Source organism: Urtica dioica, chromosome 10 (genome assembly GCF_054948205.1).
Source record: "Urtica dioica subsp. dioica isolate 48M chromosome 10, U.dioica_male_clone48M_v1_H2, whole genome shotgun sequence".
NCBI lineage: Eukaryota > Viridiplantae > Streptophyta > Magnoliopsida > Rosales > Urticaceae > Urtica > Urtica dioica.
Genome location: NC_142765.1, coordinates 16209819 through 16225559, shown reverse-complemented (window position 1 = coordinate 16225559; position 15741 = coordinate 16209819). Strand labels below are relative to the sequence as shown.

At 39.8% G+C, this 15741-nt stretch overlaps 1 protein-coding gene across 1 annotated transcript; it reads left to right on the top strand.

The window, feature by feature from the left end:
* The first annotated feature begins 10884 nt into the window (after positions 1–10884).
* On the top strand, positions 10885–13270 carry LOC149383556 (Transducin/WD40 repeat-like superfamily protein). The gene is made up of 3 exons (XM_089629176.1): positions 10885–10975; positions 11132–11462; positions 12419–13270. Exons 2-3 carry the CDS (start codon positions 11135–11137, stop codon positions 13108–13110), a joined length of 1020 nt encoding a protein of 339 aa, XP_089485302.1. The 5' UTR covers positions 10885–10975; positions 11132–11134; the 3' UTR covers positions 13111–13270.
* The last annotated feature ends 2471 nt before the right edge of the window (positions 13271–15741 follow it).

Sequence of the window (15741 nt, the reverse complement as noted above, 5' to 3'; positions counted from 1 at the left end):
TTTTCCCTTTTTCAAGGACCCAATCCTCTCCTGGAATGCACAGCAACCTCGCCATCTCCTCGTGGCTGCAAGTTCTCAACCATTCCCGATAGCCTTCATTCTCGAAAGGCACATCTGGGGTCCCAAGCAAATCGTTGATCGCTTCGACGCTCACATCGACCGATCTACCTCGGACCGTCACAACATCTCCATTGTGATCTGGTAAGTTTGCGTAGAATTCGTACACGAAATTTAAGTTCGCCTCGAACTCGGGAACGGCACAATACTTCACCCAGTCATGACCAAGAATACTGTTGCGGATTGACACTCCTATCTCGGTGTTAGAGCTCACATTGAATCCCCGCTCAGGGATCACACTGCGCGACGAGATTTTGTCGTAACGATCCTCTGCGGCCTTGCTGGTGAAGATACTCGTGTTATAATCTACTTCAGGGGACGATTGACGAGCTCACTTACTTTTACTTTTACTAGGACCTTTGGAAGTGCTCGGAGCCGTGGCGCCAGCCGGATTTTTTGTTCGAACCATTTTTTACCTTCACAAAGCATAATCATAAAAAATTCAATCTCGACATCTACAATCAACATAACCATTTTAAATACTAACAATGTCACAACAATCACAAATTCTATATCAATTCCAACTTCATTTAAACATAACAATATCAAATTCATAAACAATTCCATTCTAACACAAATTCTAACTCAAATTCATTCTAACACAAATTCTAACTCTAATTCATTCTAACACAAATTCTAACGTCTCAAATTCATTCTAACACAAATTCTAACTCTAATTCATTCTAACACAAATTCTAACACAAATTCTAACGTCTCAAATTCATTCTAACACAAATTCTAACTCAAATTCATTCTAACACAAATTCTAACTCAAATTCATTCATAATAAAATAAAAAACCCTAATTTTGTTAAATCAATAACCACCTTAAATCAATAACCCTAATTTTGTTAAATCAATAATCACAACATGCAACTCGGGGAAATAACATGAAATCCATATTCAAAAACACGAAATCCATATCAACAACACGAAATTAAATCAATAACCACCTTAAAAACTTAGAAAATCATACCTTTAAAAAGAGAGTGAGAGGCGGTGAGAGAGAGAGAGAGGCGCGAGAGAGTTGGGCGGCGAGGACGTGGCGAGCGAGAATGGCGGCGAGGATGTGGCGAGCGAGAATGGCGGCGAGGACAAGGCGACGGCGAGAAATCGGGGCGGCGAGGACGTGGCGAGGGAATTTGGAAGAGAAAATGAAGACAGACTCGGCCGAAATAGTTTGTCTCGTGTTTGTATTTTGAGGAGAATGAGAAAAAAAACTGAAAACTGGTTTATATAGCGAAAACCTAAAAACCTCGCCGCGGCGAGAATATGTCTTCGCCGCGGTGAGAAGATCCTACAACGAATATTCTAACCGTTGTAGGATCCTCTCGCCGCGGCGGGAGTCCTTCATCGCCGCGGCGAGGCAGTTTCATAAAAACCTGCTAGGCCACGGTATCCTTCTCGCCGCGGCGGAGTATATTTCCAGCCACGGCGACATAATCTCGCCGCGGCGAGAGATGACCATCGCCGCAGCGACTCTATTCTACAACGCTTATAAAAAGCGTTGTAGAATTCTTCGCCGCGGCGAGGTTTAAACCGTGCCGCGGCGAGGTCCATCCTTCTACAACGCTTTGAACTTGCGTTGTAGAAAGTTTTCGCCGCGGCGAAAATCACATGGTGCCGCGGCGACGGTTCTACAACGGATTGTGTTAACGTTGTGGGAAATCTGAAATTTAAGTTCTTCTACAACGCTTTACAAAAGCGTTGTAGAATCACCCAGATTCTACAACGCTTATCCATAAGCGTTGTAGAAACACCGAGATTCTACAACGCTTAGCCATAAGCATTGTAGAAACACCGAGATTCTACAACGCTTAGCCATAAGCGTTGTAGAAACACTATGTTTCTACAACGCTTATGTTAAGCGTTGTAGAATCCCTAGTTTCTACAACGCTTATGTTAAGCGTTGTAGAAAGTGGGTTGTATAATCCAACATTTGTAGTAGTGTGTATGTTTTTTTTACAATTGATATTTTATTATATTAATATCCCTCACCTTTTCATTGTTTTTGCAGCATGTAGATGTTGTGTCATACTACCTGAGGAAGAAGAGAATGACAGGTGAGTTGAAAGAATCGTTCACAATAATGAGCAGTTTCTTTCATAGCTACTGCATCAAAGGGTACGAAGCATGGCTCAACTGTGAAGATAAAGATAGGTTTGATTGGACAAACCAGTCCCGAATCCATGACTACATTACAGCCACCAACAAGTCCTTGAAGCATTCTTCTCCCTGGGTGTACGTCGGGGTAGTTTACCTTCCCGTATGCTTCACATGTAGGTCACATTGGCTTCTTCTAGCTGTGACGATTCGGGAACGTTCTATCATGATCTACGACTCGTTGTCCGGGAACAAGCATCACCGACAAATGGTAACGGCCCACGTACAAAAAATTGATGAATTTCTCCCGTTAGTTCTTTGTTCTGTTGGTGCGTTTGATGGGCTGGGGATTGAAGACACAAGTTCGTCGAAGTTCAAAGTCGGAACTTACACGAACATGCCTCAACAGAATAATGGGTACGTCTTGCTATTATAGAATAATATCATATTATTGAACATTCAAGATGTCTAATTTCAAATTTTTTAAAACAGTGGCGATTATGGAATGTTTGTTATAAAGGCCATGGAGTTTTTGACTCACGGGTATGATCTATCGGAAATCCGACAAGACGACATGGCCATGTATCGACAAAAGATCACAATTGATCTATACAGACACGGGGCGGTTAAAATAGCAACAAAAGTGGGTTCAGACTTTGAAATGGATGATGATTAGGAAACTTTTTATTTTGGTTGGTTAAATTATGACATGCTCTTGATTTAGGTACTAGTTTGTTCATATAATAGATTAAGGAATCTTTTGTAGTTCATGTACTAGATTATGTACTCTTATGTCAAACATCTGTTGTCAATGACTAGTTTGTTCATATATAAAACATAGTGTAAATAGACATATTAAGCAGTTTCAGGCATTCAAGTCATACAAAAATTCATACATAAATATCACGAAGTTTAGACCAATGATGTGGGGAATTCATCGGCATAGTCATTTCTTGTTAATCCTCATCCTCCTATAGTAGAGGAGTTCATCTCTCTGGATTTTCAGCATAAACACTTGTGTCCCCTTGGGCACGACTTCCATAAAATCTCCTTTTTTCTTCAACTGAGTCTCCCAGTCGTCTCCGAGGATTTCTTTCATAACACTTTCGAGACACATGATCGGACCCGATTCAGTCTCACTACAAAATGTATCCAAGTACCATATGTACTCAGCTTGGCTCATTTGAAACTCCGTGAGTTGTGCATCACCGAGTTCCGATCCGCTTGCCTTATTAACATCAATTGACTACAATTTTAGTAATTGTCTACAATTATAGGTATGAATGTCTACAATCATAAAAAATAATAACCAAAAATCAGCTTTGCTTGGCATCAAAATGTACCTCATTTTTAGAACATTTTCTCTTTCGGGGCTCGATGTCGTCATAGCTTGTCACCGGAGATTCAATGGAGTGTTTTTCTGACATTTCTGCATAATTTGGACAATATTAGAGTCAACAACGTTCATTAGTTGTTGACATCAGATGTCAACAGTTGACGTCCATTGTTGACATCTAATGTCAACAAATTGACATCTAAACTCTACAGAGTTCATCAGTTGTTGACATTAGATGTCAACAATTGACGTCCATTGTTGACATTACATGTCAACAACTGATGAACTCTGTAGAGTTTAGATGTCATCAGTTGTTGACATTGGATGTCAACAATGGACGTCAATTTTTGGCAATTAATGTCAACAACTGATGAACTCTGTAGAGTTTTTAAATTACCTTATTAACATCTATTGACTACAATTTTAGTAATTGTCTACAATTATAGGTATGAATGTCTACAATCATAAAAAATAATAACAAAAAATCAGCTTTGCTTGGCATCAAAATGTACCTCATTTTTAGAACATTTTCTCTTTCGGGGCTCGAAGTCGTCATAGCTTGTCACCGAAGATTCAATGGAGTGTTTTTCTGACATTTCTGCATAATTTGGTCAATATTAGAGTCAACAACGTTCATTAGTTGTTGACATCAGATGTCAACAGTTGATGTCCATTGTTGACATCTAATGTCAACAAATTAACATCTAAACTCTACAGAGTTCATCAGTTGTTGACATTAGATGTCAACAATTGACGTCCATTGTTGACATTACATGTCAACAACTGATGAACTCTATAGAGTTTAGATGTCATCACTTGTTGACATTAGATGTCAACAATGGACGTCAATTTTTGGCAACTAATGTCAACAACTGATGAACTCTGTAGAGTTTTTAAATTACCCAAACAATATCCTAAAATCTTAACCACAAAGTTCATCCAAACAATATCCCAAACAATATCCTAAACAACTGGTGAACTCTGAAGATTCTTAACATACCCAAACAATATCCTAAAAAGCGAAACGAACCTTGTGCGCGACCTGATCTTGGACTAAATCTAGAGTTTTGAGTCTCGTCGGCGTTTGGGTCCTCGAGTTTTAGAGAGTTGGTGCGAGAAAGAGAGCTGGTCCTCGGGCTCTTGGGTTTCTTGGGTCTGGTGGCTTTGGGAAAAAAACAGTCTGACGAGGGGACAGAGAGAACGAGAAGAGAGAAGAGAGAAGAGAGAGTGAGTGGAAGAGATCGATTGACGGGAAGAGAGAATAAGAAGGAGGAGAGATAAGACTGACGCGAAGAGAGAGAGAGAGAGAGAGAGAGAGAGAGAGAGAGAGAGATAGAGAGAGAGAGAGAGAGAGAAAGAGTCATGGATTAATGTGAGATATGAGCGGGATATTGAGAGTTGGTGTGGATTGTAAGAAAAATTTAAGTGGAGGGTAAAATGGTAGTTGTACATTTGAGTTAGTGGCATTTTTGGCCAAATTATGGTTTTGGTGGAAAATTGGAAAAAGTTAGTGATTTAGTAGTAGATAGGACAATTTCCCATATAATTTAGCTTTAACCCCTTCTATAAAAATATATATTGTTAGCGTTAACTTTTGCAATATTTGCGGTATATGTGCGATATTTGTGATATTTGAAAAATGTTATTGATATCTGCAAAAATACTATGGGATTTGATCGAACGTGCAAGAGAATACTAAACCGCTTATGCATTCTTGCGAGAAGTAAAATACCACGTGACATTAATTTTGGGCATCGAAACTGAGCGCTATCAAAAACTCTGATTTTGACGCATAAATTTAACCAACTGGAAGAACCGCTTCCGATGACTCGTTTAACGGAAGCCTTCTTTCCGACAACGTGTCGGAAGTGGCATGAGTGTTAGTAGAAGTCTTGGTTTCCGATAGGTACCGCTAAGAGAGAGAGAGAGAGAAAGAGAGAGAGAGAGAAAGAGAGAGAGAGAGAGAGAGAGAGAGAGAGAGAGAGAGAGAACAATGTTGATTTTTCCTATTTAAACATTTGAAAGCAATCTCAACCCTTTATTTCTTACTCAAAATTCATTTTTTTCCTTTATATTTTTAAGAATTGAATATTAACCAAAATTATTATTTCCAATAAGCTTAACGGTAATACCACTTATGTTGAGCTCGAAATTTCAGTATTTAGCTAACGAAAATTACTGTTTCCGTTAAGCATTGAAAGGCATACATTAACGAAAACAGTATTTCAGTTAGCTTTCAATGCTCAGGATTACGCGACATAGCCCTACGTCAAACCATAGTTTAAAGTCATCGTGCAAGCAATCCCAAGTCATGCGATGAGCTGTTTCCGACTCTATCTCTCTCTCTCGTCAATAACATTCATAAGCTCGTGAATGCCTTTTGGTGGGGGAGTACAAAAGAAAAAAAAACTCGTTGGTATAAGTGGGAAAGGCTTTGCAAACACAAATCGAGAGGTGGGCTCAAACTTTGGAGGATTTTAACCAAGCTCTTTTTCGGCATCCGACATCCGGACAGCTTGGTGAACAAAGTTCTCAAGGTTAGTAATTTTCCCGACACTGATTTTTTGGAGGTCAATGATCGGGATGACAACTCTCAAATCTGGAAAGCTATCTTGTAGGGGAGAGAACTTATTGAAAAAGGCCCGAGATGGCAGATTGGCGACGGAGAGCGAACATATATTGTGTGAGATAGATGAATCCCACGGCCCAAGGAATTCAGGATCGTCGATCCACCACCGCTCCCTCCCGATATGACGGTCGCTGAACTGAGACATCTTGATGGGTCATGGAACATAGAGCTGATCTCGGCTATGTTTTCCCCGATCGACGCCGATCATATCTTATCCATCCCGTATAGTAGCCAGCTGAGGGTTGACCGGCTCATGTGGTACTTTACAGTCGATGGCAAGTATAGCGTCAAAAGTGGTTACAGAGTCACTCAAGACCACAAAGAAGAGGCAAACGGCTCCGAGACGAGATTCGATGACTGATGGTGGTCTTTTCTCTGGGGTACGAACCTGCTCCCAAAAATAAAAATGTTCATATTAAAGCTTTGTCATAATTGGACTCCTTCTACTAATCTGAAGAAAAAGAATATCATCATTAACGATAGTTGTCCGCGAATGGTAAGGATTTGTAGACCTCCCTCCATGCCTTGTGGGGATCCCACAAAGCTAAGAAGATGTGGAGAGTTGCGACGATGAATGAGAGCATGAAGCCGGAGGACTCCGGCGATATTTAGAGAGCTTTCGCGAGATTGGTACTAGAATTGAAGAAAGATGAGATGGAGTGGTTCCTAGATCTAACCTGGCAAGCTTGGAGCCTCCGTAATGAATGGGTTATGAACGAAAAGTGCCAAGATGCTATGAAATCAGTGGAGTGAGTTGCAAAACCAGGCTCAGTGGAACGAAGTCGTCCTCGTGTGGTCACCTGGCCACCTCCGCCGACGGTTTCAGTGGCAGTGACAATCGATGGAGCTATAGACTCGAATGCTAGGAAAACTGGGCCGGGTGTATCCTCCGCAACTCCGAATGGAAGCTTCTGGCTTCGGCAATGTCGGCGATAAACCAGCAAATCGGTGTCCCCGAAGCTGAGCAAAAACTATTCCATTTGGCATGACGACGACACCGGCTCTCAATTACAGGGAAATCTCCGTCCAGTCGAACTGTCAAAGGGTGATCAAGACGCTTGCTCAACCCCACTCCCTGACGATGGAATTGGGGATGCTTGTTGACAAGAGTATATGCCTCAGTGAATGCTTCATAGGTTACGACTTCTTGTTCATCCCGTGTAGTTGCAACGTCCCAGCTCATTAACTGGCAAAATATTCCCTGAAATTTGACTCTTCGGTTGTATGGCTTGATGAAGCTCTCCCTTGGCTGTACTATGATATAAAGGTTGATTTGCCTAGTTAATGAAATTTGATTCTGGTTTGCACAAAAAAAAATACCATCAACTAATAAAAACAATTGTGAGAATGTTACTAGCAAAACACTCATTGTTTGAATATTGTGAAGAATTTTTTTTTTTTTTTTTATATATATATATATATATATATTTAGCTTCAAATGTGCGTTAGTATTCATATATCACTCATGTTTTCAAAATATTTTGACAGTAACCATTTCTCTTTTCTTCGGACAAAAATACATTTGTGTTGCAAATTCGGCCAACAGTTATTGAAATGGCTAACAATTATTGAAATATTATCAAAAGTTATTGAAATCTGGTTAGCATCTATTGAAATATGGTTAACAATTTTTGAAACATAGTTAACAATTATTGAAATCTGATTTAAAAATGTTGATGTATTGAAATTTGGTTAAAGCTATTGAAATTGGTTAACAGTTATTGAAATTTGGTTAACAGTTTTAAAATCTGGTCAACAGTTATTGAAATATGATTAACAATTGAAAAATAAAATTGACACTTCAAAAATTAAAATGACTATTTATAAAGACTTAAAGATTTAGTGGTTATTATTAAAAAAAAAAAAAAAAAAAAAAAACGGCTACTGTAAGCTACTTCCACTATGAATTGATGTACAGACTGTGGGCCTACATATTAGCAAGAGGGATCACTAAATTCTTATTTACTTTTATCCTTTCAATTGGTTTGCTACATAAACTAATATTTAACCTTTCTTATTTTATGTATTTTATTCAAAAGTGTTTATTTTTCTATTTATATAATACAATTAATTTGTAATTAATCCCTCTAAATCCATTTAGAATTAATAAACATATTAATTTTTTGTATGAATAATTTATTTTTGTTACTCACTTTAAGTTCAACTTTTTTTTTTCTCTCTCCTAAATTCATTATTTGATTTCCTTCTTAAATTTTGTTTATCACTCAACCAATATATATACCAAATTGTTTTAATTATGCTTTAAAGCACTAATAAGGATACTTAAGCTTTTGTATTAGAATGTAAGGTACACGTGGCAATAGATTATAGTCACAAAAAATAAAATTGAAACGTGAAACATTAGGTAATTTTACACGAATGACCTAATTAGTGTTTAGAAACGTGAGATATATGACATGGAATGGATTATAACAAAATTGATTTCCACAATCTCGTGTCTCCCAGTTAAATCATGATGCAAACGCTCCCTCCTCATATCATTTTCATAAGATGACAAGCACTCGAACATAATACATCATAAACCATAGGTCCACCATGTTAGACCATAGTATTTTGGCCTATTAATTTTTTCTTGATGATTTTACAATGTTAATACATACATACATACATACATGTGTATGTCTATATATATAATATGAGTATAAACAATTAAGTATGTCCAATATACTAATTGGAATATGTAATCAATAATGTATGAATAAGTTAATATTGATTGACGTTGTTCTAATCTTGCGGTAGTGAAAATTACAGTATTTTTTTTTTCTTTTGCTGTTGAGTAATTATTATTTTATGAAAAACGTTTTACATCTTCGAGTCAACTATATGATCGATTACATAGTCAACGAGATATAATTCATTATGTGGTATCAAATCTATACTGAATAGACCCGTTCTAAAAATTTTGGCTACTCAAAATCCAATGACTTGAAACTAATTCCATAACAAAAACACTCAAAATTAAATGAAAATATATGATCTTCAACACAATAGTTTTAATATTGGTCGAACCATCAAATATGCACGACCACCTCCACTCATTGTGTATATAAGGTCTTGATCCACTAAACGAAAAGAATTGAATCCATTTTCGGAAACTCTTGAACTTACACCCCTAATTCTTATTCTCTCATACTTGTTTAAACATCTTGAGTGATAGCCCCTTTAGATTTTTGCAAGCCTCATTCCGGAGTTGATCAAGCTATCTTTCAATAGATGCGATACCCTTGTTTTTAAATTTCCAAATACAAAACTTCACATGAGATATATAATGGGGTATATGTCAAAATTTTCATTTAATGGCTCATTTGTGATAAAATTTTCAAGTGGTACCTACTCATCGAAACATCCGGGAACGGACTATTATTTCTCGTAGTTAGAGGTCTAAGCAATTGCTTACTTATTTGTCAAAATCGAAATTAAAATAAATAAATAAATTAATGCACAAAGAGTTTAAAAGAAATATCATAAATTTTTGTCAAATGAATTAGGATTGTAAAGATCTCACATGGAAAGCAGATGTGTATTTTCGACTGCGTTTGTATAGATACCTTTTACAAAGGTTTGGGGTCCAGAAGGATGACTCAATCTTAAAAATGGGTTATGATGCAATAATGAATAACTTGGGCCATAATGAATGAAATGGTGATGGCAAAACCGTTTAGAGCTTCACTTATAAAAGGTAGCAATGGCTCATTTCTCTATACCGAATACAAGTAATCATATACAACCTTCTCTATTCTCAAATCATTTTTCTTATTTTCCGTGTTGGCAGTTTTAAGTGTTTAAGTTTGCTAGAGTCAGATATATTGATGCTTAATTCCTGCTCGATTTGATGGAGAAGTGATTACCCATAAGATTTTTTGTATGAACTAGTCATCTCAATCTTAATGTTTAACAAAATAATCAAAATTTTATAAATAGTGCATTTTAGCCACTTATAATAAACTATCTTTATACACGTCTATTATCAATATATTTAACTGATATATATACACAAAATTCTAAGTAACTAAGCCACTAAAAATTTGTCATTTGTTTTTAAAATTTATTAGTGGAATCGAATATATTTTTTTTTTATAGAAATTACCTTAGTTATATATCGCTTTTAATTTTTCTTTTATAAAAACTTGTTTCTCATTTTTATTTTTGGGAAAAGCCTCTTGTGGACATTTTGTATTATACTTACTTCAAGCTTTGTCATCACTTAAAAAAAAAAATTCCTTGTCCGCGACCATAGACGAAAGATAATATTTGTGAAACACAAATGTGTTTAATTTTTGTAGTATGTATTTGTGTATTTTTGTCGGAAAATGACCACAATTAGTAATAACTTTGATACTTTGAACCAAAATAAATAAAACAATGTTTTTGAACACTTTTACTAGACATAAAAATATATAATTGTCATAAAGTGTAGATTTATAAGTCTACAAAGAATAACAATTGTAGATATATAGGTCTACAGTTACTAGTAGAAATGTTAAAACTAGTTGATGTCATTTCCCTTTTTTGTCTGAACTTGATAATTCAGAAATAATTCCAATTATAAGATATCTACAGAATTCGTTGTCCATTTGGTGGTTAGTGACGGAATGTTTGAAATTGTGAAATCAGAAATTCAGACCGGATAGAGAGTGGGCAGAATTGGGCCTAATAAAGAAGCCCAATATTTTAATGAAGAAAGAAAACCCAACTATTGACGGTAAAAGCTGAATCCAATGTCGCTCGGAGTCTGAGACCAAAAACGAAACCCAGTCAACGAGAATAACGGTAACGTCGACGAATCCTCTTCTATTTGGCGCTCTTTTCCATTTCTTTCATTCCTTCAAAATCTCGCTTTTGTTCGATGAAGCAATTTACGCCAAAGGCTAATCTCTTTCAAATTTTATTTCTTGCTCACCACATGTTCGATGAAATGCCTCACAGGCTATGGACGTGGCTCAGTGCTACCTGGACGGCAACGCCGACGCGGCGGAGTTTTGTCCGCACGAGCCGAATCGCCACGTGTTGGCGGCGTCGACGTACACGTTGCAGGAGGAGGGCGATCGGCCGAGCAGATCCGGTAGCATATCGCTGTTCTCCGTCGATCGGGAAACTTGCCGGCTCGAGCTTTCGCACCGCGTCGAGACCGCCGGAATATTCGATATAAAGTGGAGTCCGATCGGAGGTGGTTCGTCGGTTCCTCTGCTCGGTCAGGCCGACGCAGACGGGTTCTTGAGGATCCACGGCCTCCAGAGCGGTTCCGATGGAACAGAAGGTACGTCTTTTCGGAGTCCTTGAGCTATGTTAGGAATATGGGTTTTGTGATCGAAAATGTAGGAGAGAGTGAGAAGAGAGACGTGCGAATTTGGTTGAATTTTTTATTTTTTATTTTTCAGGGAAAATGAAATCTCAGATCTATAGCTATACATTTTACGTCCTATTATTTGCAAATTTTCCTCAATACGAACGAGAGTAAGAAAACACAACGGATTTTCAGTTTTTTTAAACATTGCATATTCTGGGTTGTTAACAAACACCAAGGGATTGAGAAAAAGAAGACTGGTGAACAGAAATTAGAGACGAAAGAATTGTTTCTCTATTTTGATTGTTATTTGATTCAATTGATTGTTGATTTACACTTGACTAAGACTGTTAAGATGTTGTTGATGAACTAACTAACACAGAGAGAGAGAGAGAGAGAGATATATATGGTAAGGTACAAAACAAGTGCTAGATACAAATTGTAAGATCGGACTCAGATACGGTCTCGTCTAGACAGAACTTATAATTTGAAGAATCGCTTGAAGCTGTTGAACGACATTAGTTTACGATTGAAATCTGTTTTCTTAGAATCCGTTGAGGTAAAAAGTTTTTATATTCGGGCGGTCACAATGTGGAGGCTTTTGGGGTTCTGAAAAAACTAAGTGCTCTGAAATTACCTTATTATTATGCTATATGTTGTCCCTTCAGAATCCATGGCCTCTGGACCTATTTTATATATATACACATATATAAAAAAATGGTTAGTTGTCCTGTGAGTGTAATACTCAGTCACTAAAAGCTTTGTTCGGATTAGCTTGATGTTTATTTATTTAATGTTATCTTAATATACTGCCCGATGGAGGATATTTAAGTGATCAAAAATCTCGGTAGGAGCTTTTGGGGTCATACAACATGCTAAAAATGAATTAGTTATAAATTTTTTTTTTTTTTTTAATTTTTTTGTGACAGAGGTTTCATTAAAAGAGGTAACCGGTAAAAAAATCAGCTCCTCAATGTGCCTCTACCTAGATTGGGACGCTTGCGCGACAAGCATCGCGGTCGGCCTCTCCGACGGCTCGGCCGTGATCGCTTCCTTTTCGGAGTCCCGTCTCGAGACTGTCCGAGAATGGAAGGCCCACGATTTCGAGGTCTGGACCGCGGCCTTCGACCCGGGCCGGCCCCACGTCCTTTACACGGGCTCGGACGACTGCACGTTCGCGGGCTGGGACCTCCGCGGGCCCCACGGGCCCGCCTTCCGGAACTCGCGGGCCCACAAGATGGGCGTGTGCTGCGTGGCCCCCGCCGCCTCGGGGGTGGTCCTCACGGGAAGCTACGACGAGGGCCTCAGGGCGTGGGACCTGAGGTCGGTGTCGAGGCCGGTGGAGGAGGTCTCGGTGGGCCTCGGAGGAGGGGTTTGGCGGGTCAAGCCCAGCCCGGTCGTCCCGGGCCTCGTTCTCGCGGCTTGTATGCACAACGGGTTTGCGATCGTGAAGATCGACGGGACCGAGGCTCGCGTTTTGGAGAGGTACGGGAAGCACGGCTCGCTCGCTTACGGCTGCGATTGGCACAGAGGAGGAGACCCATTGGTTGCCACTTGCTCGTTCTACGATAAGCTTTTGAGGGTGTGGATTCCCGAGGCTGATCATCATAATCCAGTTTGATTTTTTATTTTAAGAACACAAATATTCCTCCTATGTGCATTGGTTTTTATATGGTGCCTGAATTTTTGGTCAAGAAGAATCTAAATTATTGTTGTCTATTTATTTATAAGAGTAAACTAACGTATTAATACCCTTACATTTCATTTTTCTGTAAAATATTACCCTCACTTTTTTTTTTTTTTTTTTTTTGAAGCCAGTTTTGCTGCAGTGGGGATTACCCTCACTTTCTTAATTGTGCAAATTTTTACCCCCACTTTTAAATTTGTACCCTATTCTAATTTATTATATGACAATTAATACTATAAATTTATACCCCATTCTTGTTCACTTTATTTCAAATTTGCATACGCAACGAAATAGCCTTATTAGCAAAATAATACCCTCACATACACAATTATTATAGTATTAATTGTCATAATATTTTAGAAAGGGTATACATTTGCATAAATTTAAAAATTGGATAAAAATTTGCATAATTTAAAAAGTGAGGGTAATATTGTAGAGGCTCATTTCATTCATTCGGGCTTTATAAACGGTAAGTCCACTAAGGTCCGTAAAAGGGTAAAAGGATAAGCCCATTTGAGGGAAATGGTATCGGCCGCTCGGTTCAACCTGGAAAATCCCATCTTGGGCTTCCGAAGCCATGGGCCGGAGTTAGCGGGAAATTGAATAGAAAGAGCAAGGGAGCTCGACCCAATCAAGGTGAGATTCGAGTCAAATTCGCGATCCAAGAAAAGAGGGAGGACATGGGACGTGATCCGAGAAGAATGGGAGATAACGACCAATCCATCCAACGTTCATGAAGAGAGTCGTTTAATTTCTTTGAAATGTATACAAATACCATGTAAACAGGCTAAAAAAAGTTTTTTCTTCACTAACTTTATATCATATTCCTAAGACAATAGCTACTACTTGAAAAAAAAAAAAGCTCTCGTAGTCATCTCTAGTTAATATAATCTTGTTCCTATTCTCGCTTTTCCCTTTTTGTCTAGTTTCTAGCATCGTTTAAGTTCTCGGATTTCATCAGCACGAATTCGAGGCCCATTAAATAAAAATAAAACGATCAGTTCGTGACTGTTTTGAATTCGGATTTTTTCCGACTTCAACAGTTTGGCGCCGTCTGTGGGAACCTCCGATCGAATTCTTTAACAGCGAAATCTCATAAACTCGAGGATGTCTTCCAGCCCGTCCGAAAACACCAACAGTGACCTTATCTCGTCCATGAAGTCCACCATGGACCTTATCTCGTCTATGATTACCTTATGGCCCTCACCTCCGAGAGGGTGGGCGCTAGCCCGAGAACACCTCACGATAACCTCACCCAGACGGAGGAACTTCAGCCAAAGAAACCCCTCTCCAGGGCTTGAGGCTTGATTTCACCGGAGTCCCCTTGTCCTCGGCGGCAAGTCGTCGAGAAACTAGTGTCCTGCCACCTCCTCTGGGCTTCCGGGCCCCAGGAAACCAGGACCAAGACCCTAACGCCAGGCCAAGGACCCCTGCGAGCGATCCGAGCTCATCACGCTCCAAGGAACCGGTTGAACCGACCGGACTCGAAAAGATCCCTGATCCTGTTCACCCCGAGCTGAAAATCCAACCTATCGAAACCCCAACATGGGGCTAAAACCGCGAGAATACGTCCTGCTCGACGAGCAGCCCAAAGGGGCCGAGCTCGGGGATCCAAAGAGCAGCGAGCTCGAGCAGTTGAAACGCTCCGTGGTGGAAGCCGAGGCCGGCCTACGAGCAGTCAGCTCGCGAGTCCACCACGCCACCAGCGCGGCACCCGAGATCGATAGGCTCATCAAAGAGACTATGAAAAACTCCGTTCACGGCTCGCATCTCCGAGACACGGATCAAGAATTCTGTCAAGGTAAAGCTACCCACATATGATGGGTCCGGGGACCCCAAGGCTCACGTCACAGCCTTCAGGATTGCCATTGGGAGAGCTCATCTCGACGACGACGAGAAAGAAGCAGGATATTTTCGGTTCTTCGTCGAACACCTAACCGGGCTAGCTCTAGATTGGTTCTCAAAACTTAAGGAGAACTCGATCGACAGCTTCAAGCAATTGTCAACTGCATTCCTGAAGCACTACTCGATGTTCGTGGAAACCGGGACGTCGGACGCAGACCTCTGGGGGATGCAACAAGAACAAGGGGAGTCCTTACGGGCTTTCATGACGCGTTTCAAGAAGGTGATGGCTCGGGTCAACGAAATCAGCGACGCCGGAGCCATCGCCGCGCTGAAAAATGCACTCTGGTACGAGTCCAAGTTCCGAGAAGAACTCATCATCAACCGCCCAGCCACCATCGAAGACGTGTTGCATAAGGCAACAAATTGGGCAATCGCCGAGGAAAAAACGAGCTGCCCCTGGAAACTCAGGAGCGAACAGGCCTGCGGGCCAAGGAGGACAACAACCCTTCAGAGGAAGAAGAACTCAGACCGGTTTCGCCTTCAGCATCTCCGACGGGAAAACCAAAGGAGGACCCCTTGTCAGATCGAACACCTGGGCCAGAGACCCGAACGCCTATTGCGCCCACCATAAATAGTATGGCCATAAGACCGAAGATTGCCGACTGGTCAAGGAACTTCTCACGGGAAAATTCACCGCTAGAGAGCTGCAAGGAATCGAGC

Bases quoted from the DNA above. Each gene is read 5' to 3' on its own strand.
- LOC149383556 (XM_089629176.1), top strand. From the start codon at position 11,135: ATGGACGTGGCTCAGTGCTACCTGGACGGCAACGCCGACGCGGCGGAG. The intron at 11,463-12,418 runs GTACGTCTTTTC...TTTTTGTGACAG, and splicing joins CGGTTCCGATGGAACAGAAG to AGGTTTCATTAAAAGAGGTA.